Below are 27,922 nucleotides of genomic sequence, written 5' to 3' on the forward strand. Positions count from 1 at the left end.
GTTCTGCTTTTCTGGTAAAGAGCAGAATTCACCGTTCCATCAATTACAGCAAGTCGTCCTGAAGCAGCAAAGCAGCCCCAGACTATCACACTACCACCACCATGTTTGACTGTTGGTCTGATGCTCTTTTTATGAAATGCTGTGTTAGTTCATGCAGATGTAACAGGACTCAAACCTTCCAGAAAGTTCAGCTTCTGTCTCGTCAGTCCACAGAATCATCCAAATGTTTGTTGGCAGATGTGAGACAAGCCTTGGTGTTCTTGTTGGTCAGCAGTGGTTTTCTCCTTGGAGCTCTCCAATGGATGCCATTTTTGCTCAGTCTCTTTCTTATTGCTGAATTATGAACTCGGACCTTAACTGAGCCAAGTGAGGCCTGCAGTTCTTTAGATGTTGTTCTGGGTTCTTCTGTGACCTCCTGGATGAGTCCTCAATGCGGCCTCGAAGTCATTTTGGTAGGTCGGCCACTCCTGGGAAGGTTCCCCGCTGTAACAGGTTTTCTCCATGTGTGGATAACGGCTCTCACTGTGGTTCTCTGGAGTCCCAAAGCCTTAATGGCTCTGTAACCCTTTCAGACTGATAGATGTAGTGACTTTGACTCTCAGCTGTTCTTCAGGTTCTTTAGATCGTGGCTTTTTGAGATCTTTAATCTGCTTCAGTTTGTCAGACAGGTTCTGTTTAAGTGATTTATTGATTCAGCAGGTCTGCAGTAATAGTCAGGTCTAGGCTGAACTCTGCTTTCCAAATAAATGTGGTTAATCACAGTTAATTCATGATTTAACAAAAGGGGAATAACTTCTTCACACAGGAGCAGATACATTTGGATGGTTTTATCCCCTTAATAAATGAAATCATCATTCAAAAACTGCATTTTGTATTTATTCAGGTTATCTTTGTCTAATATTAAAATTAGTTTGACGATTTGAAACATGCAAGTGTGATAAATATTCAAAAGAAAAGACAAAAGAAATCAGGAAGGGGAAATACTTTTTTACAGCTGCATTCCTGAAAAAGAAAATGAATTTAAATTTCACCTTGGACATAAGATTCAGCGTGGGTTTTAAATGACAAATTCTGACCTGTAATGATGCCTTGAGGTTTATATATTGTGAGAAATTAGGCGGGAGGTAACTATAACTGGGAATAATGGAAGGACTGATGGATCAGGGACACAGAGGCAGTAATGCAGCCTTTTCCAGCAGTTACACCTGCTGTGGCAGGGGGCGCCGGTGAGTCGATGTTGAGTGTTGTAGCCAAAGAAGAAGTTCACTAGTTTACTAGCTGAATGACAGAGGCGGCGTGAAGTTTGCGGATTTTACATTTTGGGAGCGGCTCACTTTACTTCAGCGCGGAGTCGCAGCGTTTCTGACTGCTCACTGCTGTCCTTCGCTTTGGAAAAATGAGGGACCGGACCAAAGAATTAGGAAACGTGAGTTTAACAGTGAACGGCTAAGATTAGCTGCAGCGCGCTAGCTTCGCTAACTTAGCCCAGTTCGCTACTTTACCCGGTTTAACCCGAGAGCCTTTAGGGACAGCTTTTATCAGCAGGGTGAATCAAAACAAGTGGTGAAAACGGGAATGTTTGGTACCTTTTTTTGTCTTTAAAAGTTGACTTTATAGACGTTTTGCTTCCAACTTCCGTTTCAGCTCTTTCTCCTTAAAGGAGAGGGCAGGCCGGGATAGGGCAGGGCTGCGGGGATCATGATTCACATCCGCAGACAACGAGAAAGCACTCACTGCTTTTCTTCTATTTTTCCGATTTAAAATCCATGTGAGTTTAGGCCGCCGAGGTTTCGGATGACGATGAGGAGGGCAAAGCGCTGATGAGCAGATCAGGAGCCTCTGGAGCCAAAGAAGAGAAGGAAAATGAAACCTTCTTCAAAAAGGTGAGCCACAAACACTTTGGGAACCCTCCCAAATCAGATAACCTGTTCTGTCCTCCCGTTACCATTTATTCTGGTAGTTTTTAAACATTTCTGAGCATCGCATTTGTGTAAAAGAGACACAGAAATGCGCTGCTGAGGCTTAAAAGTCACACAGAGTGCTGCTGCTTTCTTAGTTTGTTTTGTCAACACACCGCAGTCTGCTAAATCCCGGTCTCCTTGTACCTGGAGTTATTCACCTACTACCAAAAAATGTGAATATTCATTACTCTTCTCGGGCCTCTACAATAATATGTTGAATATCTTTTGGTTTAATGGAAGAAAAAGTGCATTTTATGCATTGCCACCCTTTTGTCCTTGGAGCCTCATTTTTTGGTAAGGAAAACTCCCAAAAGGTCGAAAGAATTGGAGTAATATCTCAGGAATGCCTCGGATGTTCTCATATTTTTGGTTCAAAATGAAAACGTGAAAAGTTCTGGACCTCCACACATGATCCACTTGACCTTCTCGCCACCATAAATACTTGAAAAGAGGACAGACACCCTTCACATATAGAAAAGAGGGAAACAGCCAGGAGGAGAGGACAGAAGGATGTACGGGCAGAGAGAGAGGCACACAGGCTGGACATTCAGTGTAGGATTAAACAGATGTGGTAGTCAGAGCAGTTTAAACTGCATAGTGTAAATACGCAACTTAAAGGTGTTATGTGAGCGTTTTATTTTGAAAAATCAGTAGCACCTAGCCCAACCTGAGGGCTGAGCTACAAAGAGAGATTAATGGGTCAGTGAGCTGTGTTGAGCGTGAAGTTAGCGCTTTCGGTATCTTGATGGTCATGTTCAGAGTTTTGTTTTCAGATCGACTGGATGTGTCATGTTTTCGCTGATTCATTAAGTGGCCGTATGTTGTAAGTGTGATTATAGATTCTCTGCTGAAGGAATAAGTGTTATATATCCAACACTGCCAAAGGAAGCTGTGCTGCAAAGGTGCAGCAATACAACCTGTGCATTTATGGAAACTTGTTTCCACCACTGAAAAAAATCATTTTCACATTCATAAGTCAAAATTTGTGGTTAGTATCTCGAAATATTGACTTACTCAGAATTAACGCAAAATTTCAACATACGCTACACTGCCAAAAGTATTCGCTCATCTGCCTTCACACACATATGAACTTGTGTGACATCCCATTCTTAATCCATAGGGTTTAATATGATTTGCAGCTATAACAGTTTCAACTCTTCTGGGAAGGTTTTCCACAAGGTTTAGGAGTGTTAATGGGAACTTTTGCCCATTCTTCCAGAAGCACATTTGTGAGGTCAGACACTGATGTTGGATGAGAAAGCCTGGCTCACAGTCTCTGCCAAATCCCAAAAGGTGTTCTGTCAGGTTGAGGTCTGGACCTCAAGCCAGTCAAGTACTTCCAGTCTGTAGTCTGTAGTGATTGACTCTGCCGAAAGTTGGTGACCTCTGTGCACTTTGCACCTCAGCATCCACTGACCCCACTCTGTGATCTTGTAAAACACTTTGGTCAACGTTGTTGTTTTTTAAATGTTCTATAGAACTAAATTGACATGATTTTACATGGCCTACCACTTCATGGCTGAGTTGCTGTCATTCCCAGCGCTTCCATTTTGTTATGATCCCACTAACAGCTGACTATGGAATATTTAGTAATGTGGAAATTTCACAATTGGACTTGCTATCACGAGAAAACGCTGGAATTCCCCGAGCTGCTGAGTGTGACCCATTCTTTCACTAATGTTTGTAGAAGCATGTTTAGGTGCTTTGTTTATATACCTGTGGCCATGGAAGAGATCAGAACACTTGAATTCAATAATCTGGATGGGTGAGTGAATACTTTTGGCAGTGGTATACTTAGTAAGTCAAAACTGAGACAATAACTTGAAAGCTGGACTTGGTTCTGCCTGGCTCTTTATTTATTTGCTTATTTTCATTGGCAGAAATGAGCTTCCATATCCATTGAAATGTCACTGAAATTTGTATCTATTTGGTGATTCAGAAAATGTGTGAATGTATTTTTATACTTGATCTTAATCAGGTTGCTAAGTCTATTTTAGATTGTTGGAATTGCAGCTAATAAAGCACATGTCTGTTTATCAACAAGAATATTCAATCGGGATGGCACAGAGACCCGTGAAGCACCGTCACTGCTTCCATAGGTGCTGCTAATCAAACAATTAATTGATCATCAGCAAGTGTGACCACTGCTATAAAAGCAGACATTTTAGCAGGAGCATTCAGGTGTGTTTAACACAATGCCAGAGGAAAGATTAATCTTACAGAAAGTGGTTGTTGCTCCCCATCAGTCTGTGAAGGGTTATAAAGGAAAAAAAAGTCCATGATTCTACAGTGGAAAACGTTCAGGATAGTTGCCAGTATGTTATTTCATGAATTCACAAAATTTATTTTCAGCAGCATTTATCTCCTGAATTATTTGCAGCACCTGTATTGCATTTTGTTGTTTCATTTTTTTTAAATTTTAATTTAAATCTCTGATAATGACGGAGCGAAATGTTCATCAGACGTCCCATTTTTGTCTGCGTGCTCAGAGCCTGAAGTAGAAAGCTCGTGTTTAAAGTCTGCGTGATGCCTGTTACTGTCTGTGAGGGGGAAATGGCTAATGCAAAGAGAGCCGAGCTCTGTGGGCACTGCTGCTCAATAAGCAGAGGGAGCTGCACCCATTTTATGGAAGAGAGAAGGAATAGGAGGAGGTTTGCTTGATAAATGAATTCAGTTTGTCTAACATGCTGCGTATGAATCCTAAAAGTTTCTTTGTCATTGTCAGGCCCAAGAAATTCACGAGGGGCTGCAGAACCTCAAAAGGATGGTGTCGGAGCTCGAGAACAAGCAGAAAACTGTGCTGGGCGAGGCGTTACCGAAGGAAAGTACGTGAGCTTTAAACCATCGAGCTGCCGGGTTAAGTGCTCATCATATATAAATTATAGGAGTTTACAGAAAGTGCAGACAGCATGTCAGTAAACTCTCTCAAAGCAGAGAGGGTGCTCAGGTTGTCATATATGGGGCTGCTGTTTGCTTAATTTGCTGCTTTTATCTTTTGCTCAGGTATGAAGAAAGAGCTCCAAACTCTTCGAGATGAGATCAAAACGCTGGCGAGTCAGGTCCAAAGAAAGCTGAAGAGTGAGTATCTTTGAGCTGCAGGGGGAAAAGATTTATTATTCTTGTTCTCATGTGGCTTGAATTATGGTGATCTTTCTGCAGGTATCGAGCTTAAAAAGGGAGAGGAGGATGGAAAATATATACCCATAAATATTCGGATGCAGCGCACGCAGGTAGTGTCTCAGTGTAACCAGCTAAAAAGGACGTTCTCCTCTGGTGGTTTTTTCTATAAACTGCATGTGATCAAGAATGATAAGGGTTAATCAACAAAAAATGAGCTTAAGAGCCTTTATAAAAGGGGAAAATAATACAGGAGTGATGGTTTAGACTCCATTCGTCTCAGCTTGGTGTTCCTAACAAAATGGAAACCAAGTGGTTATGAAATCCTGACAAAAATAATCATTGTGAAAATGGGAGCTCATTTTGGGGAAATTACCACATTGTTTTGTCTTTCGATCTGCTTCCTTTTTCATTCTCTTCTCTTTTTCCAGCATGCTGTCTTGTCCAAGGAGTTCGTGGAGCTGATGGGCCACTGTAACACCATCCAGGCCCAGTACAGGGACCGTAACGTGGAGCGAATACAGAGGCAGCTGAAAATCAGTGAGTACAGGAAGCACGTCTGAGATTGATCCGTCACCTTTTCACATCTGTGGTCTGTGGTCTCATTTGGGGAAACATTTCACACGAATACATATAGCATATATATGCTGCTCCAGTGGTGGCTGTGTAAACATAACCAAACTTTCACATAATGGGGTCAGTGTAGATACAAGTAATCCCTCAGGCCTCACACTGCTCTAAAGGTTCAGTGTCAGCATACAAGGGGGCCGCCTGAAGCGCACAACACAGAAGCTCCACCAACCTCTTATCTCTAACCTCACCCACCCAGCTCCACCCACCAATCAGAAGACAGTTGGCTTAAAGGGGCTGCACAAGGCCAAGTTCAAGATAAATATGGATTACTTTGAACTGTGAACCATGCAAATCTACTCTAGTGGAGTCAATGAATAAAACAAAGCCTATTAGGAGCACTGTTTCCAGCTCAGCTGTAGGCATGGATGAGCTTTAGTGTTCATCCTGCAGGTTGCTCTAAGCACTGATCTGAGTTTCTTCTGACTGTAGCTGGCAGCAACGTGACAGATGAAGAGCTGGATGCGATGCTCGAGAGTGGGCAAACGGATGTTTTCACCCAAAATGTGAGTACGTGCGAGGTTAACAAAAGAGAGTGATCACATGTCTCGGTGCAAGAAACCACAACACAGAAACAGTTGCAGGTGTTCTGCAGCTGCAGTTTTAACTTTCCCATGCCTCTCTAATGCCTCTCTAACTGCTCAAACAGGACTACAGATATGGTAAGAAAGTCCTGTGCAGCCCTTCGTTATGTTGCAGTCTAACCACAGTAGATAGTGTGAAGAATCCTTCAGGCTCTGAGCTGCATAGATGAGCCTAGATCTCACCCTGAAACGTTGTCTGGTTCTCTTGTCCACAATTCCCCTAATAAATGTGTGATGTTTAGATCCTGAGTGATACTAAAGCTACGAGGCAGGCTCTAAATGAGATCGAGTCCCGACGCGATGAGATCCTGAAGCTGGAGAGCAGTATCAGGGAACTGCACGACATGTTCCAGTACCTCGCCATGGAAGTGGAGGCTCAGGTAACGGCAGTGCTGATGAAGTCCACTCAGTGGTTTGGGCCACTGGGCCAGTCATTTGACTGCAATGTCTTTGTCTCCTGCAGGGGGAGCTGGTGGACAGGATCGAAAACAACATCGTGCAGTCTTCAGAATACGTCGAGAAAGCAAAGGGTGAACTAGAGACAGCGGTGACGTATCAGCAGAAATCACGCAAGGTGCACACACAGAAAGCAAAAAGACATCATGAAAAAAAAACATTAACTTACCTGGAAACTGAAAATCCTGGCAAAGTCAATCTGAGCATCATTCTTACTTGAATTACAGTCACAGTGAAGCTGAGGTTTCTCACAGCACCATTACTCATAAAGTCTAAACAAAGATGCAAATCAGTGCAACACCTGTTAGCTGAGAGGCTCTGACATCAAAAACAGGCAAAGAAACTGCACAGACATTTAAAATTGAAATCCTTATTACCGCTGTTAGCATGAGGAGGCACCTGCCCCCAATTCAGGTTGCACAGGTCGTCCAGTTCTTCCAGGATGACACATCCATACTTGCTGTCACAGGAAGGTTTGCTGTATCTCTCAGAATAGTCTCCAGGAGTCGTGGAGGAGATGCCACGGACATCAGTGTAGAGAGACAGGAAAGTGGGAGGGGAGAGATGGGGGGAAGACACGCAGTAAATGGCGACAGGTTGGGATGCGACCACATATGCCGTCTGCAGTGCCATGCAGCATATGTGGTCACCTGCTCATCCGCTGAGCTGCCCTGGTGCCCACAGCTGGAAGTCCTTCATCAACAAGTGTCAGAGAACTTTGTAGCTGCTCCATCCACCGCTGTTTGTTTCACACAGCAAAAACTGTTAAAAAGTTCAAATGTGCAGATGAATTGTTTGTTCTTCTTATCCGATTACTCGATTAATCAATGGAATAATCAATAGAATACTCGATTACTAAAATAATCGACAGTTGCAGCCCCACATTGAAAAATCTATGGGTAATACTTGAAGTTCAGAGAGGTCAGAGAGGTCAACATCCTCTTCAGTAAAGTTTCACCAAGTTAATTTCTGTGTAATATCCTGGAAAAGCTTCCACATGAGTGAGGAGATGTTAACAAATCTCATAAATGAAAAGCTAAATCAGCAACACCAGAGATTCATAACAATACAGGGACACATTTTTGATGCAGACAATAAAATATTTTTCTGCTTTCATAAGTGCATCACAGGTGAAGAGGAAAAAAAAAAGGCTTGGTGGAAAGTGAACAGAATTATAGGACTTCCTGTTCCTCTTCCTTCCTCTGGCTGTTAGGAGCAAATATTTGAGTTTCCAAAAACACTACACACCGTATTCACACGAGTGACTGAGGGTGAAACTTGCTGAAATGAAGTTCCTCATTGTTCTGCTCTGGAAAGTGCTGCTTTGTAGAGAAATGCCACTAAATTTGCTAAACCTGCAGAGGAGCGCCCTCTGTGGCCGAGGCTCTGGATATTTGATCGGTTTTCTGCTAATTCACTGGAGAAAACTTCAAAAAGTGCTTTTTCTTTTTTTTTTTTTTTAGTAAATTTTCAAGGGTCATATTACCATGTGGGACATGGTTCAAAGAAAGTTATGACGTCTTAAAGCGCTCCTTTGTACCTACGTTTTGATGCCAGGCTCGTCTTCTCACTGTGATTCCTTCAGTGTTGATATAAATTTCTAATACAGCCGAATGCAGCTTATGGTTGTGAAATGGAGAAACGTTGGCGTCTTCACAGACAGATCACGCTGATCAAACAAGTTCAAAAGTCAGCGAAGGGTCTGGATACCAGTGACACAGTCCCCTCTGAAGCTTTGTAAAGTGAGTAAAAGAGACCCTCTGGATCAACAAGTGCGTCCCACCTGAGCCGGTCAGAATCAGCTGAAGTTACAGGTCCTCAACATATTGTAGCATGTTTGCTTTTGGGTTGACTCGTCTGGTCAGACCTTGTGGCACCAGCTGAGCTTCACAGCCTCAGAGCTGCTGGGAAAGCTTTATTTTCATGGCATGATTGTAAAGAGTGGGCATGTTGCTCAGTGACATCTGCAAAAAACAAAAAAAAGTTACAAACCACATCTTTACCAGCCAGACTCTGATATCAAAATTTAGCTAATGGAGTCCTCTCATGCTTACACTATTCTTCTTTCCTGGTATGACGCTAACCTGTTTCTCCCTCCCTCGGCAGAAAAAAGTATGGATTGCGATCTGTTTGGCCATCCTCATCCTCATCCTCGTCATCGCTCTGGCCACCGCCTTCACCTAGTAACACCCAGCACGTCATGGACATCCTTACATCCATGTATATACATGAGCCCACAGGATGCATAGCTGAACTGAGATTTCAGTGTTTTGTTTTTGTCTAACCCTCCTGTCCACGTAACGGGCCTCTTCCACGTTTGTTTCGTGTAGCAGAGATGAGTGCGCGCTCTTGCAATCTCATAAACGACCACAATCTTGGGTACACTCGAGGGCAGCGCTGCAGGGTTTATGTCAGTTTGTTCTGCGTAACCACCAGCAGGTCTCACTGTGGACTGTTACATTGATTGATCTCCCCTCCTAACTTTAAAAAAGAAAAAGAAAAAAAAAAAAGAGGAATTAAGTGACCTTGAGTGAGGCACAGAGCAGTATTGATCTGACACTGGCACTCATCATACTGTACTCAGGAAAATTGTTGTAATGTTGATGCTTCTGGTTGAATTGGAGACATTTTTTGATGTAGGCCTTCTTTCTTTTATAGTCAGATACAGAAAATAGACTAATATAATTGTACATAACCTGATAAACTTCATGCAGATGATTCTTGAAACATGAATGGGTTTTTTTTTTTCATACTGCGAGCATGTAACAAGTGTAAATACAGATTTTTTTGTGTGTGGGTGTGTGCGTGCGCGTTTTTGTGAAATAAACGCCCCCCCGCCATGGACTTCTTTCTTTAAAAGAAAAGCGCTCTCAGCACTACAGGTCCAATACTTCCTCTTTATTTTGTCCTTTCAGTTCACTTTGTATTTATGATGCAAAAGATTGTGCGAGCTGCTGCAACAACAACACGTCTTCCAAACTGTGCCTTCTCCTTAGCGCACGTCACATGCACAAACAAAAAGGGACGAGTGTGTGAAGTCACGAGTTAACATCTTCTTAGACTTTTCTTTTCTTCACCCGTTTGTCCCATTTTTGGCTAAATTCTGGAGTCAGAAAACACAATGGGGATGACGGGGACCTGCTCTGCAGCACAAGGTGACAAGGAAAACAAAACTGAGAAAAGGAAGTCGGTTCTCGCTGACACCTCGCAGAGGGCCAAGGGGAGGGACTTTGCTACTGTGTAAAGTTATAGCTGTTTAAATTTTGCATCACTCATTTATTTTAATATAGATTTGTTTTTAAAATAAAATGTTATCTTCAATTATTCCCGTTTGTTGTGGATCATTTTTATTAGTTGATGCCTCCAGGATGCTGTTGAAGAAAAAATGTTTGATGGGCCCTGGCTAACTCTCAAACAGGGTACAGTGTAAATATACAAATGAGTCCAGGTCTCCTCCCCTTCTTATATTTGCTGAACAACTTCTTTTCTCATACCCAGCTCAGTTTGAATTATCCCCAAGACCCTGTTTGGATAAGTGGAAGATGGATGGATATAATTTTTATGATTAAAAAATACTATATCCAATTTGAAACTGGACATAAGGTCAGTAAACAGTGAATCTGACTCCAATCAATGCTGCACAAAATGTATTGTAGATAAAGTCTTTAACAAATGTGCATAACTTTATATTTAAAATAAGACTAGAGATTGAGCCCATAAACTCATCAAAAACATGATCATGGATGGAGGCAGCTGAGGGGTATTTTTCCACTGAGATGTAGAAGCTGTGATTTTGGCCACCATCACGCTGGATTTTTGGAGTTAGAAGTAAGGGTGCAAAGGTTGCATCCATAAACACAGATCCCTGCTAATTAGTCTGAAGTAACAGACTAATAACCTCTGGGATGAGCTCTACTACACAGCGAGCCTTTATATTTATCAGATAATCCATTAAAAATGGTCCACCTCAGTGACTCTAGGAGCTCCTGAACTTTTCATTTCAAACAAATCTTCACATTTAAAAAAAAAAAAAAAAACAAATAATTTTTAGTCTTTTTATTCAACTGTAATTGTCATAATTTCAAGTAAAACAATGTGGAATTACAAGGATCAAAGGAATGCAACAAATAAAGAGACAGAAAAAGTAAGACCATCACCATAAACTACCCCCCCCCCCCCCCCCCCCAAATATCACCTTTGCTCAAAAGGTCCAAAAGTAAATTGACAATTTACAGTCATCTCAAACTGTACCAGTAATTTTATTCACATATTTTTATTTTGTCCAAGTATATTTTAAACGTGAACCAAAATTGATGACGTGAATATGACAAAAATTCAGGTGCAAAATAAAACTTTAATTCGGCAGCACTGATGCACGGGGTGTTTTTACTTTAACATTTTCCAAGGGTTCTATTTTTTCTAATTTCTGGCTTCATTTTTATTTTATTTTTTTTTAACAACTGAATAAGAGAAATTTGACACCCCTGCTTCAGGTGCTTCACAAGGCAATCTGAGGTTCAAAACCATTTGGCCAAAGAGGCACTCTTAAATTTTGACATTTATCCGGCCTTTCTCTATAAATACGCAACAGACCGCAAATTTAACTGCCTTTGGGAAGTTGTTGGGGTGAAAGATGGATGTGTGGTGTGAAGCTCTTCTGTGTGACTTCAGTTAATACATTTTCCCACTGGAGAGAAACATGAAGTACCAGGAACCAATGAATCGACTTCAGCTGATGTACAAATGCATCACTGCACCATGACGTGCTGAAAACGCAGAGAGCCATGTCATTAAAGATGTGCAAAGAGAAATGCAAGGCTGGATTTTTGAATCTGATGAACAGAACGTGACATGAAGGAAATAAAAAATAAAAAAGGGGGGAGGGGGGGATGAGGGGCCAAGCAAAAAGACGAGCTCCAGCATAGTGCAGCAAAGATCACATTGACAGATCTGTTCTCTTCCTAATACCCTGGAAGAAATAATAAAATATGCATAACTTATCGACTGACTACAGAGAAACAATAGTCAGGACAGAAAATTTCAAACCAAACTTTCTAAAACCTTCAACTTACAACAGAACTGGTCACTCGAAACTTTTAAATGTCACACAAATGACTTTTCATGTGTGGCCCCGGCAGAGGGCGCTATTTAATCATCTCAACAGAGGATCTGAGTGTTCCAGTCTTTTAATGATTACAGTACATAATGTGAACTAACAACTTGCCTTTATTACCTCTTGCACCTTTTGTCCCACCCACCCCCCCTTCAAGTCCCAGTGGTGAGTTTTACCCACTGCATATCCACATGTCTGGACATTCTGCAGGGGCACCACCTGTTTCCCATCAGTCCAGCATCCCTGAGCCTTCCCCCAGCGGTCAAAAGCCGAGCTGGCGCGCTCCAACTAGAAAGGGAGAGGGCCCGAGAGGCAGCGAGGTCCCTGGCTTGTGCAGCACTCAGTTTTCTCTTGTTTTACTCAGAGTGCAGACAAAGCAGCAACCTTGGAGATCACGACATGCTCTGCAACGCCCTCGCTTCTGTTTACTTTCCCCCCCTTTGGCACTCCAATCATGTCTTGTTGTGACGCTGTTGGCTCGAGGAGGAGCGGGTGCTTGCGGCCGGTGACCGGGCCTGCACCGCAGCGAGCGCGGCAACACTCCGTAGCACCCTGTCTGGCGTCAACCCCTCGGTTCCTGAACTGCTGGTCACCTCCTGCGAGAGCTTCTGGGACCTCCTGCCGTCCTTCTGGCTCTCTCGCGATTGCTTCTGCTTTTTGTCTCGGCTCTTCGCACGCTCAGGGCTGCGGTCCCTCTCGCGCTCGCTGCCGGAGGAAGTGGCGCGGGAGCGGGACCCTCTGTGCTCCGTGTTCTGAGAGCTGATGCTGTGGGTGCGCTGGCTGCTGTTGCTGCTACTGCGGCTTCTGCTGCTGCGCCCGCCGCAGTCACCCTCACCATCACTGCTCATGCTGCTGCAGGCGCTGTGGCCCCGCGATGATGACTGCATCTCTCCCTCACCTTCCTTTCCCCTCGAGGACTTCCTGCTCCCCCTCTCCTTCTCCTCTGGTTTAGGCCTCTTATACTCCACTGCTAAGGGTGGAACCAGAGACCCAGGGCACTGTCTGGTGGAGCGGGATGCAGAGCGGCTTGCTTGATTGGGTGTTGAAGCTTTGCTGCTTTTATTGTTGGTTACAGAGTTGCTCTGAGGAGAAACTGGCACACTTTTGCTTTTAGGCTTTGGGATTTTGTCCGAAGAGGCGGCAGTGGAAGTCACCGCAGCCTTAGCGGCAGAGTCTTTCCGAGGGGTGTGACCAGGGGTGTCCACCCTGCCTTTCATAGCTAAAAGCTTTGCTGCTGCATTGAGCGCTGAACACCTTTTCCCCAGAACCTCTGGCTCAGGAGGCAGTGAGGGCGCACTGTTAGTCTGTGTTTTAGTGTCCTGTGGCAGCTGAGATCCCGCAGACTTCCGTGTGATCCTAACTGAAGACGTATCGCTGCCTGACTCTCCTCCCGTGGATGCATTGGCATTTGACGCGTTTTTGTCCGAGCTGCCTGCTGGTTTGGTTCCTTTCCTTTCCTTAGTGCCCTTTTCCTTCTCCTGATCTTGCAGCATGCGTTTGGCCGAGCGAGTGATCCGGTGCTCCTTCCTGCTGTCACCGCTGTCAGAGTCAGAGGAGGAAGAGGAAGGGGACCTGGAGCGCCTCCTTCTTGACGCCGCAGTGGGATGGTCCTTCTCACCGCATTCTTTCTTCTCGTCCTCTTCCTTCCCTGCCTCTGATGTAGCATCCATTCGCTTCCTCTTGGTAGGATGTCTGTTCTCATAGGTCCTCTTGTGGTGAGCGTGACGGGTGAGGGTGGACGTAGAGCACCCAGATGATGGCGAAGAGGAGCGTGCAGACTCCTGGCTACTCTGGCGACTAAGTGACCTTTTCTGGTTGGCAGGTTTCTGATCTTCAGTAGTTTCATCCACTTCCTGAGGCTTAGCTTCATCTTTCAGAGGGGTGGTTCTGGTCTTTGTTTCTCCTTCCACTCCTTTGTCCTTTTCTGACTCTTTGTTCTCAGAAGAATTCTCCACCTTTCTTCTTTTAGGCTGAGACTGGCAGACATCTGGCTTTTTGTCATCCTTCTCCTTGCTTGTTTCTGCTTTAGCCTCCACAGTATCCGTTTCCATTTCTGTCATCTCTTCCGTGTCATTTTTAGAGGCTGACTCTTTCTGCATTGTTGGCTCTACAGATGGTGCAACAGGAGGAGCAGGTGCGGGAACTGTGGATCCAGAGGTTGGTAGCTGAGAGGAAGTGACTGCAGAGGTTTGTGTGGTGGACACAGGAGGAGCTGTTTTGGTTGTGGATGCTGTGACTGTTGCTACTGAAGCAGAGGTGGTGGTTGTAGTTGTGGATTCTTGGGTAGTAGACTTTTCTGGGGATGATGTAGTGGTGGTGACAGAAGGTGGCGCTGGTGCAGAGCCTGTTGTAGTTGTTACTGGAGGTGGGGTCTCAGCTCTCTTTTCTGCAGTTTTGGGAGGACTTGATGTAGTAGAAGTGTGGTCTTTGGAAAGGGCTGCAGGTGAAGTTGCTGTTACTTCTGCTGGGGATGATGAAGTTGCTGCAGCTTTCTTTTCCTCTGCAGATGTTACGACACTGTTGGATGCTGTAGTTGGAGTCGTCGCGCATACTGGACTCGATGCTGAAGCCTTTTCGGGCTCTGCAGGTTCCTGAACCTGTGCAGCCTTTTGAACCTCAGCTGTTGGTGAGGTTTGTTTGGTCGGGCTTTCGTCACTGGTCACATTTGTCTTTGCTTTGGCTGGAGGGGACGGTGGAGCTATATTAACAGAAGATGGTGCCACTGTTGTCACTGGTGGAGAAGTAGAAGCTTTTTCAGACATGCTCAGGACTGAATTTAATGTACTGGTTTGTGCTATTTTTACTGGAGCTGCAGAGGTTGATGGACTAGCCGGGGGTGTTTTTACTGGAGTTGTCACAGTTATAGCTGCAGCTGGGGGGGTCTGTTTGGGTGAAGCTGTAGCTGGGCTTGATACAGGATGGCTGGTGGGGGTGGACGCTTGTGGTGAGTCCTTCACATAGGGTGATTTCACTGTAGCGGTGACGGGTGGTGTAATACTAACTGTTACAGACACTGTAGCAGCAGCTGTTGTGATTGTTGGGCCGTGGTCTTTAACAGCTATGGAAGATGATGTAGTGGGTGGAGTGGAGTGGGTAACAACAGGTATGGCGGCTGTGGTAGTGGTTTCAACAGAGTCTGCTCCTGCCGTTTCCACAACTGGCTGAACGGCAGCATCAGAAGCTACGGAAACCACAAGTGTTGGTTTAACACCCAGAGGAGGCAATGAGACAATGCCAGTGGGGGGCGATGGAGCTGTGGTGGTGACGGGGGTGGTGGTGCATGTGGAGGATAAGAGGACTGGTGCTGGGGCCGGACTTCGCGTTTTAGCTGGAGCTGAACCAACAACTTGGGTAGAGGAAGGCTCAGGAAGTGGTGAGGTCACCTGGGGTGCAGGTGGAATGGAAAGTGAGACTGGTATGGAAGCTTCATCTGACTTTGTTGCAGAGGCTGGAATTGGAGGCGGGGCCAAAACCTCAGTTTTAGTGTCTAAGTGCTCCGCTTTGGTAGACTGCGAGGACTGAGTCATGTCAAAAACAGCAGCAGTAGGGGTCTCTGACACTGTCAGATCTGTGCTGGAATCAGTTTTTGATAGATCAGAGTTCTGTCCCTCATGAACTGTTTCTAGAGTGGTTGTGGAATCCTTGCGGGGACGACCCCTCTTACGTTTAGGGGACAGCGGCGGGTTTCCTTCCTCGATTGGCAATGTGGGCTGTGGGGAAGTGATTGTTGTGTTGTCAAGTTCAGGTAGTCTCGGGGGAGTCTTAGGGGGCCGGCCCCTCTTTCTTTTCAAAGGTGGTACAAGAGAGTTCACACTGGACTCCGCAGAGAGTGAAGCGGCGTCTTTGCCTGGTGGCACGTCCGTTTTCTTGGACTGGTTCGCTCCCCGTCCTCTACCCATATGCTGCTCTCCCATCTGAGCGGCCATGCGAGATTCAGTTTCCAATCTGCGCCGCACGGGAAGATTTCTCAGGACAGGCATGTCGGGAGACAGATGAGGTGGGGAAAATGGAGGATAGCCTCTGACAGGCTGAGGGTGCACAGGTGGACTCGGGGTAGCATCCTGGTCCTGAGGGGATTTGGTAACAGTCTCTTTAGTTTTGGCATCAGGGCTCGGCGAGGTGTTATCTTTGTTTGGTTCGTCAATGAATCCATCAGCACTCTCCTCCACTGTTGCCTCTTCCGAAGAGCCTCCACCTCCGGTACCACTTCCTCGCCGCCGCCTCTTTCGTGGCTCCTTCTCTTCCACTACCGTGACCAGCCGGCCTGGAAGCTTCCGCAGGACCTTGGCTGATGGGGAATCTTCAATCAGTCCCCGGAGGACTTCACCGTCTGCTGACTGGCGCTTGCGAGGCGACCTTGAGCTGGTGGAGGGAGGAGACATAGCGCCGTCTTTATGGTCATCATCTTTAGTCTGATGATCCACTGGGCAGCTGGACTCTAGCGATGACTCAGACACCCTCCTTTCAATCTCTGCCTCCTTCTCCTCTCTCCCTGCTTTGGTGATTTTACTGTCCATCTCCCCAGCACACTGCTGCTTCCCACCAGGGGGCGAGGCTGTAGGAGGGGAAGGCACTGGGCTGGGATGGGAGCGGTTTGGTTGAGTCCTGGTTTTGCTGGTCTGGTGATCTCTGGCGGGAGATGACGCTTTTGAAGATTTGGAGGAATCTTGAAGCCGATTGGATGAGGAGGATTTGTGATAATCTGTGCGGGATGGGGTTGTAGACACAGAACCTGTGTCTTTGGCAGCTCCTCGTCCTCTCAGACCCGAGCGGGATCTTTCAGGCACTTCTCTAAAAGTCGCTAGCTCAGGCTCAGTTTCGGGCGAGGCCCCACGAAGTCGACCGCTAGTCCTTGTGGAGGTGACGGTCTTGTCCTTGGGTTTGCGACCACGGCGAGCTGGAGTCGGCTGAGCAGGTTCGGCAGAAGTTGGTGTTGACAAAAAGTCATCCTCGTCATCATCAGATGAAGTGTGGAGCTTCAGGCCCTCCTCCTTGGCCTGGTCCAGACCCTTCCTGGCAGCCTCCACCTGCTCCTAAACACATAAGAAGAAGAGATTTTTACACTTCTGCAGTTAAAGATATTTGGTTTCCTAAAATCTATGAGGCGCATCCTTGTGACAGGGTGAGTTTTGGGTGGATGCAGTTCAGTAAAAAGAAAGTTGTTCCTATTAAATTTTCCTTTGCAGTCTTCAGGGCTCAAAGAATATACTCATTCTAACTGACATGAATCAAAAACCTTCATATTTCTCCCAAAAAAGTCTGTTTAGCCTTTAGGGTAGTGTTCCCACCTGTTATGGCTCAGACCTCAGATCATTCATCTTTTCATGTCTAGATTTCACCAATACAAAGTCCAAACAAATGAGAAGACAAAAGTTCAGGACCGTCACACAGCAGTGATCACAGACCAGTTTCAAATCACCGACTTATTAAAACCACACAGAGGAATTTTCCAGCTTCTGGGATACATGAAGTGCACATTATCTTATTTATTAAATGACTTCCGTGCTTGCTGGATATCATCACTTGCAGTCTAGTTTCTTGGCAGTATCACACAGATGGATAACTGTAGTGTGTTTCTCATCCTGGGCTCTCAGATCAGTGTCCTGCATCTGCTTCCTTCCTTTTCTGAAGGTCTGTTATGCTCTTTATTTTTTTCCCCCACATCTTTGGTCAGAATTTCTCCAGATATTTTGCCCTTTAGCATTGCAGTTTTCTCTCTTACTGTGTCACTTCTTTCATCACTTCCACCCGTGATGAATGTGCATTCTTGCAGATCCCCAACTTGAGCCTGTGCATTTAGAATGAGTTGGTTTCATCAACATTTGCACGGTATTGGCCACTGTGCACTTTTATGAATCTGATGGTAGTTTTACATGTGCACTTTTTTTTTTTTTGGGGGGGGGGGGGGGGGGGGGGGGGGGCATTTTTAGAACACTTCTGTGCAAATGTTAGCGAATGGGGTCCACATGCCTGAAGAAGATCCTCAGGATTGAAGAGTTTTTTATGGTCACTTGTGTAAAGTACAGAACTAAGCTGCAGTTGAAAGCTGTGCTCTCACCTCAGCCTGCTTCAACTCCTCTTTGCACACATCTTCTAATGAAGCTTCCAGGAAGTTCATGGCGTAGCGTTCGATGGGAGTGAGCTGAAGACAAACAGAGGATGTGGTGCATTTAAACAAACCGTAATTCAGAGATTCAACAGAAACTGATATTCCCCAAAAATAAAAGTGAATTAATATTTTATTATACAGCTTTATAGATGCTGCATTTTCACTCACCTGCTCCACCAGCGCAGCTATTTCCTGTTCAGCTTTAGAGAGCTCCTCCACCTCTTCCTGTTCCCCACCATCATCCAGCGGTATGTTCTCGTTGAACTCCGCCAGTTCGGCCACCTGCTCTGCTTTGGCCTGAGAGGCTGCCACTATGTCCTCCTCATCCTCAGCACGGCACAGTGCCTGAAGAATACAATTTAAATGATCAGATACAGGTACAGATAAATATGTTTGTGGATTATCTCAGTGTACGAGGTGCGAACAAAAAGCTCAGCTCAAAAATCAAATTAAATTGTGTCAAATCTCACATTCAGGTACAAGTACAGATGGACTTAACAGGAGAGAAATGAAAATGGAAGCTGTGCTAAAAATGGTCCAGAAGACCATGAGAATGAGAACACGATCCAGTTTAAATTGCATCTACGATGTGCTGTAAAAGTGTGTTTTCATCCTGATAACTACCAAAAGGTAGGCGGTAAATATCCAAATTACACCAAGTTTCTAACCTGCTCCAGGATGGTGGTGCTCTGCTTGTTGACAGCTTCCTCCTCCTCAGTTTGGGGCACTGACAGTTCTGCTGCTGCTTCCCTCTTCTCCCCCTCATTCACATCAAACAGCTCTCTGATGGTTTGCTGAGGAACAAAGTGACAGTCGGACACATGTAGCAAAGGCAAAATGACTGTGCGCTTGATGAAACAGAGAAAACAAGGAGGTGCTTGAACTGCTTAATGTCAGCAACACAATAAACTCAGAAAGCCCAATTAGAAAAAGCTGCAACTCTATTATACTTCAAAAAAGCACAAATGGTATTTACATAAAAGGCAGATTTGAACAAATTTAATTAAAAGAGGGATGAGGGCTCGGCCTGTGATCCAGCACTGAAAAAACATCTCTTCACACGGTACCAGTGACTGTATTCAATTATGCATCGAGCACCCGTCCACATGTTTGAGCTTTTTTCTGGACTATTAATCATGCAGAGATGAATCACTGAGCTTATCCAGACACAAAGGCGACGGGAAAGAAGAAAGAGGAGAACACGCTCTACTGAAGCGTATTTACTTTACACAGCAGGCCTTGTGTAAACATGATACCTGTTTGAAGAAGGCTGTGGTGAAGTTTCCCCCTTCGATAGCCATATCTCCCAGCATCCTCTTCTGGTTTGCCTTCTTTAAAATGTTCTCCTCCACGGTGCGCTCACTGATCAACCTGAAAAGGAACATAAAAATATTTAGTTTAAAAAAAAAAAAAAAAATCACATTTCTATTTTTCATTGTAAAATTTAGGGAGCAGAAAGCCCAGTTATATTACTTTTCTCTGTATTTTAAGGTTTTAGTACACTGCTTGGTTAAGACAGGCAGTGATGAACAGCTAAATCCACACAATAAACTCCCAGATATTCTCTCATGTTACTTGTTTATCTATTTACTGTTTTTAAAATCTCCATCTATATTTGATCCATTTATCAATACTGAGCACTTATAATATACCAAACTCTCAGCTAATCAAATGGAAAATTAAAACCACTGTTCTCAAGATGGTTATTGCTGCCTCAATTACACTCAGGTGTAATCTTATCCCAAGTTTGTCAGCTTGGCACAGATGATAGTAATTCACCCAGTGCAGAGACAAGAGATGCCCTGGTGTGCAGTTCTTCAAAAAATGAACAGCATGAGGCCCGATGGTGATGAAACTATTCAAATAAAGGTTGAAATGTTGGCTTGACCCATGTAGGGTTAGTAACCAGTCAAGCTTTATCCACATGCTGAACAAGGAGATCTGAATAACAAGTCAAAGCTCAAAGTTTTTAAATTAAGACTCAAACATGGATTTTGGCCTCGCAGTTCTGTCAAAGGCTTAAAAATAAAAATGGAAAAAGGGTGGATGAAACCTAGCCCTACACCCAAGATGGGTTGGCAGTGACCAGGTGGATGTGAAGCGTTTAAGCATATTCTGTAGACTGTTAATTTAGATCCTGTAGCCTTTATTCTCAGATCTGCTGATCTCTCTTTTCCCCTTTAAACCCTTTGGATTTTTATGAAACTCTGCAAAGAACGGAGGAGACGAACAAGACGAACGTTCTCAGGTGTCAGAGATGCTGCCACCGTTTCTTTCTGTAGTTAAATGCAAACATAGAGTAGCGGTGCTCTCAGCTTTCTGTTTCTTTGTGTATTTTGTCTGTTAGTTCAGTCACTTGAAGCTTTAATTCAATACAAAAAGGCTGAATGTTTGAATATATGCTTCCTTTTAATGTTTCTTTATTGTCTACACTTATTGTGAGTCTGTCTGTGTCTGGCTTTAAGCAGAGAACTACCAAACACAATTTAGTTATGTGATGGCACAGTGACAATAAAGCATCTTTGAATCGTGGGTTTAGAATTGGGAACGCTTTTATGTGAGGATGAGGAATGACCTACTATAAAAGCAGGAAGAAGAGAAAAAAAAGAAAAAGTCACCTGTAGATGTGGACGTCTCGTGTCTGGCCGATTCTGTGGCATCTGTCCTGAGCCTGAGCATCCATGGTGGGGTTCCAGTCACTGTCGTAGAATACCACAGTGTCAGCCCCGGTCAGATTGACCCCGACGCCGCCACTGCGAGTTGACAAAATGAAACAGAAGATGCGTCGATCTGCATTGAAGCGCTCCATGAGGGCCTGATGGTACAGAAGGCAAACAGAGAAAATAAGCATCACAGACCGGAGCTTTCTTTTTCATGAAGGTGACGATTAGGCCATCAAAACACCACTACTGACCTGTCTCTGCTCAACGCGAGTACTGCCATCCAGACGGAGGTAGATATGTCCGTGGTAGTTGAGGAACTGCTCCAGCACGTCCAGCATTCGGGTCATCTGAGTGAAGATCAGCACCCTGTGGCCTCCTGCCTTCAGCTTTCGGAGCAACGTGTGGAGAGTCTGAAGCTTACCTGAAAACAGGAGACAGAGGAAACAAACTGAGTCACCAACATCAAAATAAGCTGCAGGAGCACAAACGTATTTATTATCCCACATGGGGAGACTTCGTCCATTAGTCGAACCTCTGATTCAAGAGAAACAATGTGGTCTTCATTCTGGTTGCGGAACGCTGTACCAGCTCTTCATCCTCTCCAGGATGTGCGTGGGAGTTTGCTCATCTAGTCTACATGTGTTTTGTGGACCAAGGAGAAGGCATTCAACTGCATCCCTGAGGGGATCCTGTGGGAGTATGGGGTGTCTGGCCCATAACAACGGGCCATTCAGTCCCCATACAACCCAGCTTGGTCCATATTGCCTGCAGCAAATCTGACTTGTTTCCTGTAGGTTGGGCTGCCCTTTGTCACTGATTCTGTTCATCATTTTTATGGACAGAATTTCTAGGCGTACCCAAGTGGAGGAAGGCTTCTGCCTTGGTGGCCTCCAAATCTCATCTCTGCTCTTTGCAGATGATGTGGTTCTGTTGGCTTCATCAGGCAGTGGCCTCCAGCTCACACTACAGCAGTTTGCAGCTGCGTGTGAAGTGGCAGGTATGAGAATTAGCACCTCTAAGGCCCTGTTTACACGACACAGTTTCAAAGTGAAAAGGGGAACATTTTGATGCATTTTGGAGTGAAAATGATACTTTTAGGAAACGGGCAACGGCAAAACGACACAGTTTCCACTGGAAATGTTGTCGTGTAAACGGGGCCTAAGTCTGAGGCCGTGGTCCTCAGCCGGAAGAGGGCAGGCACTCCCCCGTTTTCTGGCTGAGGACCTCCAGTGGAAGAGTTTAAGTATCTCAGTCTCTTGTTGCTGAGTGACAGTAGAAGGGAGCAGGTGATTGACAGGTGGATTGGGGCTGTGGCTGCAGTGATGCGAATGCCGCACCGGTCCACCCTAGTGATGAGGGATCTGAGCATGAGAAAGAAGCTGTCAATTTACCGGTTGATCTATGGTCACAAGCTTTGGGTAGTGACCGAAAGAACGAGATTGTGGATACAAGCAGCAAAAATGAGCTTCCTCTGAAGGGTGGCTGGCCTCTCCCTTAGAGATAGAGTGAGGAGTGCGGCCATTCGGGAGGGGCTCAGAGTAGAGCTGCTGCTCCTCCACATCGAAAGAAGCCAGTTGAAGTGGTTCAGGCATCAGACTAGGATACTTCCTGGGCATCTCTTAGGTGAGATGTTCCGGGCATGTCCTACCAGAAAGCGGTACCGGTCAGACCCAGGACACGCTGGAGAGATTATATCTCTTGACTGGCCTGGGAATGCCTCAGTGTTCCCACAGAGAAGCTGGAGAAGGTGGCTGAGGAGAGGGAGGTGTGGGTTTCTCTGCTTAGGGTGCTGCCCCATGACTCGGCCCTGGATAAGCTGAAGAAAATAAATGGATGGGTGGGTGGGTGGATATCTGTTTGACGTAGCTTGTTAAGCATAAAAAACAGTGTGGGAAAGAAAAGACAAACCAAATACCTTTCAAGGGAATTTAGTGTCAATGTGCAGTTGCAGTTTTGCTAAAATTGTGGCCAACGTGCATCTGTGACTGAGTCGGTGATGAGGGAAAAATGGGATCCAAGCTGTGGGTGACCCACACCTTAAATGACGGATTTATCAAACATACCGTGAAAGACTGACAGGCGCGCAATGGATACTCACACAAGTCTACACCATTTGTTTTTAAAGCTTTTCATTTGGTGATTCACAGTTTGTTATGTTGTTCTGTTTGTTTTTTTAAATACACAAAAGGCATGGATTGCCACAAGGTGCTCCACATTTTTCTCCAAAAAACACCTCAACAACTCACCACAGTCATATTGTATGAGCCTCAGGTCAGGGAACTGCGTCCTCATGTAGGACTGGATACGGTGGAGGCTGCGGGTGAGTGGCGTGACTTGAGCTGTTAACATGGAGGAGAAGACTGCCTGCTTGTGGCTCAGAGATGGTGGAGGATGACAGCAGTGCATTGAGATGGTAGGAGCCTCCACTGGAGGAATCGCAAATGTATACCTAAACAAACAGAAATATTAGCTCCTGGCTCTTTCTGCTTAGTTAAAGCGATATCATGTCAGACAACCAATCAATTGATGAGTAAAGTACCTGTCGGTGATGTCGCTCAGCAGCTCCAGACGTTCTTCAATGCTGCAGATGGCCTCTCTTACAGCGCGACTCTGAAGCCAGTAGTTATACTTGTTTTGCTGCTGTGCATGCAGACAGCTGCTGTGGCCCGAGCGACCCCACTCCCCCTGAGATTTCAGGGCGGCAGGTGATGGACGAGACCCGGGCAGGAAAGTCAGGAAGTCCCGAACCTCCTGGCCGTACATGGGCTTTGCCCCGCAGTGGAGCTCGCTGACTCGAAAGATGAAGTCCAGCCGGCTGTCACCCTGCTGTTTCTGGCATTCTGCAAGCCACGACTGTTGAGGTAGAGAGATGCAGACAGATGGAGTACAAGAGGCTGCAGTGGCTACAGATTCAGGTCTGTTTAAATGTATCATGGAACAAAAAAAAAAAAAAAAAAGATTGTAATTGATTTCTTTAACCACTTGGGGGCAGCGTAAATAAGTTGTGAAAAAGATCAACTTTGAAGTTGATGACAAACTTATTGATTAGCTATAATCCTGACCGACCTATGCACCACAGCCAGTGGAGAAACTTACTCATGCAATAACTTTATCATCTGTTCCCTCACACCAACAGTTTATTTCAACAACACTTTATAACCTGTTAAACTGGCCTGAAAGTCATCTGACAGTTTCTGTTCTGTTCATTACTGCTTTTTTAATTCAGTTTCATTGAGTTTGATTTTACACTGTATAAAAGTCAGTTTATTGTATAAAATTCAGCTTTTTTTTTTTAAATACAGTGCCAAAATCCTGAGCAACACAATCACCAGGGTTGTGGTGACTGAACTGTTTCACTTGTTCAGCTAATATTCATCCAACTATGTCCACCAAGAAAGGTACGCATCATTTTTTTTAACCTTCATTTAACCAAGAAAAAAAAAGAATTAAAATCTCTTTTTCAAGTGTGTCCTGGGCACACTTATTGCTGTATGTCAGGGGTGTTGAAGAGAATTTCACAAAAAACACCAAACTGGGAAATGAGGATCACAACAAGGGACAGACATATATAATTTATTGATATGCTTTAATTTAAATCATAAAATGTAAATACCATAGACTGTGGTTTTAAATGTCCCCATGCTGCCTTAAGCTGAACAACCTGATCTAAATAAAGGCCTCAACAAATCAAATTGAGCATTCCACTTTATCAATGCATTCTGATTACAGATTTACAAGCTTAATTATGACAGCTACTGGTGCTAAAGGCCAAACAAACCGATCCTGGTGTAAAAGCAAGATAATGCACCTCTAATTTTCTTTGTGCATGCTTTTCTAAAAGTCGTACCAAGCCAGTTTCACTCAAGGGTAAAAGCAAAAGATATTTGATCACTGAGTCAGGTGAGCCACTCAGAGGGGCTCACCTGCTCATAAAAGTAAACTGCATGATCAAACTTGTCTTTACAGAGATTTGTCATGCAGAGAGAGACTTTTAAACTGTTTTTGCATTAATCTTCGCAGTTCAGCAACTTTCTGAACACTCTGTTCCTGGTCCATGTCTCTATCTCTCTGACGCATGGTTTCAAAATAAAAGGACATTAGATTGTCTCAGTACAAATTCATGCACAGGCCTCTGTTAACAATAAATGAAGAATTACTGGGTAACACCTCTCTTGAAGGCCTCTTTTATCCCTCTGTGTGGTCTCTTCTGCTTTGTTCACCACCTGATTGTTAACCAGATATTATTGGCTGACTTTAGGGGACCCAAGGTCACTATGAATCAGTGCTGAAGATTTAGTTGACAGCTGTCTGTAGGTTCATCACTACAAGCATCTCTTCCCCTCTTTACTTTATCATTTCATTAAAAAAAAACAAAAAAAAAAAAAAACAGACTGCAGATGCTTTAAATACAGAAAAGGTGAAATCCAAGAGGAACAAACTGTTTACCATGTAGAAAGGAGAGCGGGGAGCAGGACGAGGCGCCTTCCTGGGGGGAGGGCAGGCTTTTGCACCCAGACTGGACTTTGACTTTGTGGTAGCTGCCATCTGACTGCTGCTTTCCTGTGATGCTGCTGAGGACTTTGGAGCAGAAGCTGAGACAGTCACCTGAGCTGGAGCTGAAGAGAAGACAGAAGAGAAAGCAGAGCAAGGCACGACTCCTGTAAATAACTTGATATGGCAGTGATTTAAAGTATATTTCACTGTTTTTTTAAATGATGAAATTGTGTCTTATCAATTTCTAATCAAATTATTATGAATTAAAAAAAAAAAAACCTCCTTGCAGCTGCGTAACATGCATGTATGTTTCACTATACATGAGATTTTAACTTACAGGTGGTTGTTAAGGAAAGAAAAAGCTAAAAAGCTGGTCCAGCTTTGCTTGTCATGTATACTTCAGGAATTACAGCTCAGCGAGAATAGTTTGAGCCCGTTCTCTCACCTGGCTGTTCTGTGCTCGATGGAGGAGGAGGCTGCACTACTTTGAGGACAGGGCGAGGGGGTTGGGGCTGGTTCGTGGCTGAGCTAGGGTTTCTGGGAGGAGCTATGGTGTAGTGGGCGGTAGCAGGACCAGGGGTGCGCTGGGCAATTTGCAGTGGAACGGTGTTCCTGATGGGGGTTGCGTTGGCATGGGGGTGCAGGGAAGGGGATGCCTGAGGAGCGACACGAGGGGAAGGGGCCACTGCTAGAGTGGGCACAGGCCCGCCGTCCTTGCCTGCTGACTGACGCACGACGATCTTCACGACTCCGGGGCTGCTCATCATGGACGAGGGCACTAAAACACATTAAACATGAAAACACGGGTTAAATGTATGCAGCAGGAAGTCACATATTTAAAGTAAAAGGAGGAGGAAAAGGGTTTAATACCTTGAGAGGTGGTGTGTGGCAGCCGATTAGCAGGGGGAGCAGCAGAGGGGGTGTTTGCAGAGTGTGTGCTAGCTGTAGTCTGGACAGAAACCTGTGCAGGTTGGCTAATGAGGTGATGCTGCATAGCACCGGGCACCAGGTTTATCACATTACCTGCAGAGTGACAGTGAATCAGACTCTTATTATGATCCACTTTTTGCAAAGACTTTAATTATTCCCTCATTGAGAGATTGTAAATAAGATAAATCACTCACAATTATGCATAATTATGGCAGAAGAACAGCATTACCAATGAACCTTGGATTAATTATGATTTAGGGATTAAAATAATTTGGCAGGATGTATTTTTTATTGTACATTTCTTCAAGGATCATCACCATCCAGGGAAACAAATGATGACTCAATATAAAGCGGTCCAGCTACAGTGTTACTCTTGGGTTCTGCAGAAACCTGAAGACACATATCTACAGGTTTTAGTCTGACTACAAAGCAGATAAGAAGTAAATTAACTCAAAGGATTTCCTGATCCACTTTGCACTATAAACAGCAACATATAAATGTCATCAACCTGCTAGGTCAGACGAAAATTTGCATGTATGGCTAAATCTGGCACATTTACATAATGCACCTGAGAGCTTATGTTAATTAACATGCAATGCACCTTTTAAAATAAATAAAAGTAAACAGTATGTAAATACATATGGGTCATAAGCTGGAAAAAAAAAAAAAAAATCACAGAGCGCCTCCCAGAAGATTTGGATTCAGAAGTAATCACAGTTAGAAGATGGTCCTGGCATCAAAATATAGGTAAAAAGGAGACTCTTCACTTGGTGTTTTGACCATAACCCTTTAAAGTTTACACACAATGGAGGTATTAATACCTGTCTAACCATTACATCTCATTGACGCAAACTAGAACCCCAGAGTTAGTGGGTAACACCAACCTTGAACTGGGCGTGGGGGAGCTGTTGGGACTTGGTGGATCTGTGCTCCAGACAGAGTCAGCTTGTTGCCCTGAAGTTGGAAGGTGACGGGTTTGCTTCCCTGACAGGATGATACAGGTCGACCTGCCAAAGAAGCCAGCTGGGCTATACTCACCACCTCCCCAGCTTAGGAAGAAAAATAAGAGACGTGTGGGTAAGAATTGAGGGATAGACACTCATTCATCACGCACGCATGCAGGCACACACACACCTCAAAAAACTTAAAGGAACACTTTGAAAACACATCAGATCTCAAATTAGAAAAAAAAATCCTGTTGGATATCTACCCTGATATGAACTGGGTAATGCGTAAGGAATGAAAGGATGCCGCCTCGTTTGATGGAAATGAAAATGATCAATCTACAGAGGCTGAATTCAAAGACACCCCAAAAATCAAAGTGAAAAAATGATGCAGCAGGCTGGAACATTTTGCCCAAATTTCATTGCAGCAACTCAGTAGTTTGTACGACCCCCACATGCTTGTAGGTATGCCTGACAACATCAGGGCTCCTAATGAGGAAGTCAGGTGAGCATGTGGGCCAGTCAAAGGTATCAATTCCTTCATCCTCCAGGAACTGCCTGCACACTCTCACCACATGAGGCCGGGCATTGTCGTGCACCAGGAAGAACCCAGGACCGAGTGCACCAGCATAGGGTCTGATAATGGGTCCAAGGATTTCATCCTGATACCTGATGGCAGTCAGGGTGTCGTTGCCTAGCCTGTAGTGGTCTGTGTGTCCCTCCATGGATATGCCTCCCAGACCATGACTGACGCACCACCAAACCTGCCATGCTGAATGATGTTACAGGCAGCATAACGTTCTCCACGGCTTCTCCAGACCTTTTCACATCTGTCACGTGTGCTCAGGGTGAACCTGCTCTCATCTGTGAAAAGCACAGGGTGCCAGTGGTGGACCTGCCAGTTCTGGTATTCTATGGCAG

The 27,922-nt window shown here is 44.8% G+C and overlaps 2 protein-coding genes across 3 annotated transcripts in view; one reads left to right on the top strand and one right to left on the bottom strand.

Moving 5' to 3' along the window:
* The first annotated feature begins 1,244 nt into the window (after nucleotides 1-1,244).
* Nucleotides 1,245-9,245, top strand: stx4 (syntaxin 4). The gene is made up of 10 exons (XM_030754586.1): nucleotides 1,245-1,426; nucleotides 1,779-1,883; nucleotides 4,687-4,786; nucleotides 4,965-5,039; nucleotides 5,121-5,191; nucleotides 5,510-5,618; nucleotides 6,141-6,214; nucleotides 6,535-6,672; nucleotides 6,756-6,866; nucleotides 8,855-9,245. The coding sequence occupies exons 1-10, from the start codon at nucleotides 1,397-1,399 to the stop codon at nucleotides 8,930-8,932; spliced, it is 891 nt and encodes a 296-aa protein (XP_030610446.1). The 5' UTR covers nucleotides 1,245-1,396; the 3' UTR covers nucleotides 8,933-9,245.
* A 2,773-nt stretch (nucleotides 9,246-12,018) lies between these two features.
* Nucleotides 12,019-27,922, bottom strand: part of srcap (Snf2-related CREBBP activator protein) — a 36,031-nt gene continuing 20,127 nt past the window's right edge. For both annotated transcript variants that reach the window (XM_030754542.1, XM_030754541.1), the window contains 13 exons: nucleotides 26,942-27,106; nucleotides 25,998-26,150; nucleotides 25,573-25,905; nucleotides 25,080-25,249; nucleotides 23,173-23,486; nucleotides 22,880-23,082; nucleotides 20,885-21,054; nucleotides 20,589-20,785; nucleotides 19,227-19,341; nucleotides 18,639-18,764; nucleotides 18,139-18,315; nucleotides 17,920-18,003; nucleotides 12,019-16,894 (listed from right to left, as the gene is read on the bottom strand). In XM_030754542.1, the coding sequence (XP_030610402.1) occupies nucleotides 12,314-16,894; nucleotides 17,920-18,003; nucleotides 18,139-18,315; nucleotides 18,639-18,764; nucleotides 19,227-19,341; nucleotides 20,589-20,785; nucleotides 20,885-21,054; nucleotides 22,880-23,082; nucleotides 23,173-23,486; nucleotides 25,080-25,249; nucleotides 25,573-25,905; nucleotides 25,998-26,150; nucleotides 26,942-27,106 (6,788 nt within the window). In that variant the 3' untranslated portion in view covers nucleotides 12,019-12,313. The remainder of the gene's footprint in view (nucleotides 16,895-17,919; nucleotides 18,004-18,138; nucleotides 18,316-18,638; nucleotides 18,765-19,226; nucleotides 19,342-20,588; nucleotides 20,786-20,884; nucleotides 21,055-22,879; nucleotides 23,083-23,172; nucleotides 23,487-25,079; nucleotides 25,250-25,572; nucleotides 25,906-25,997; nucleotides 26,151-26,941; nucleotides 27,107-27,922) is intronic.

The sequence above is a fragment of the Archocentrus centrarchus genome, chromosome 19 (assembly GCF_007364275.1).
Source record: "Archocentrus centrarchus isolate MPI-CPG fArcCen1 chromosome 19, fArcCen1, whole genome shotgun sequence".
In the NCBI taxonomy this organism is placed as follows: domain Eukaryota; kingdom Metazoa; phylum Chordata; class Actinopteri; order Cichliformes; family Cichlidae; genus Archocentrus; species Archocentrus centrarchus.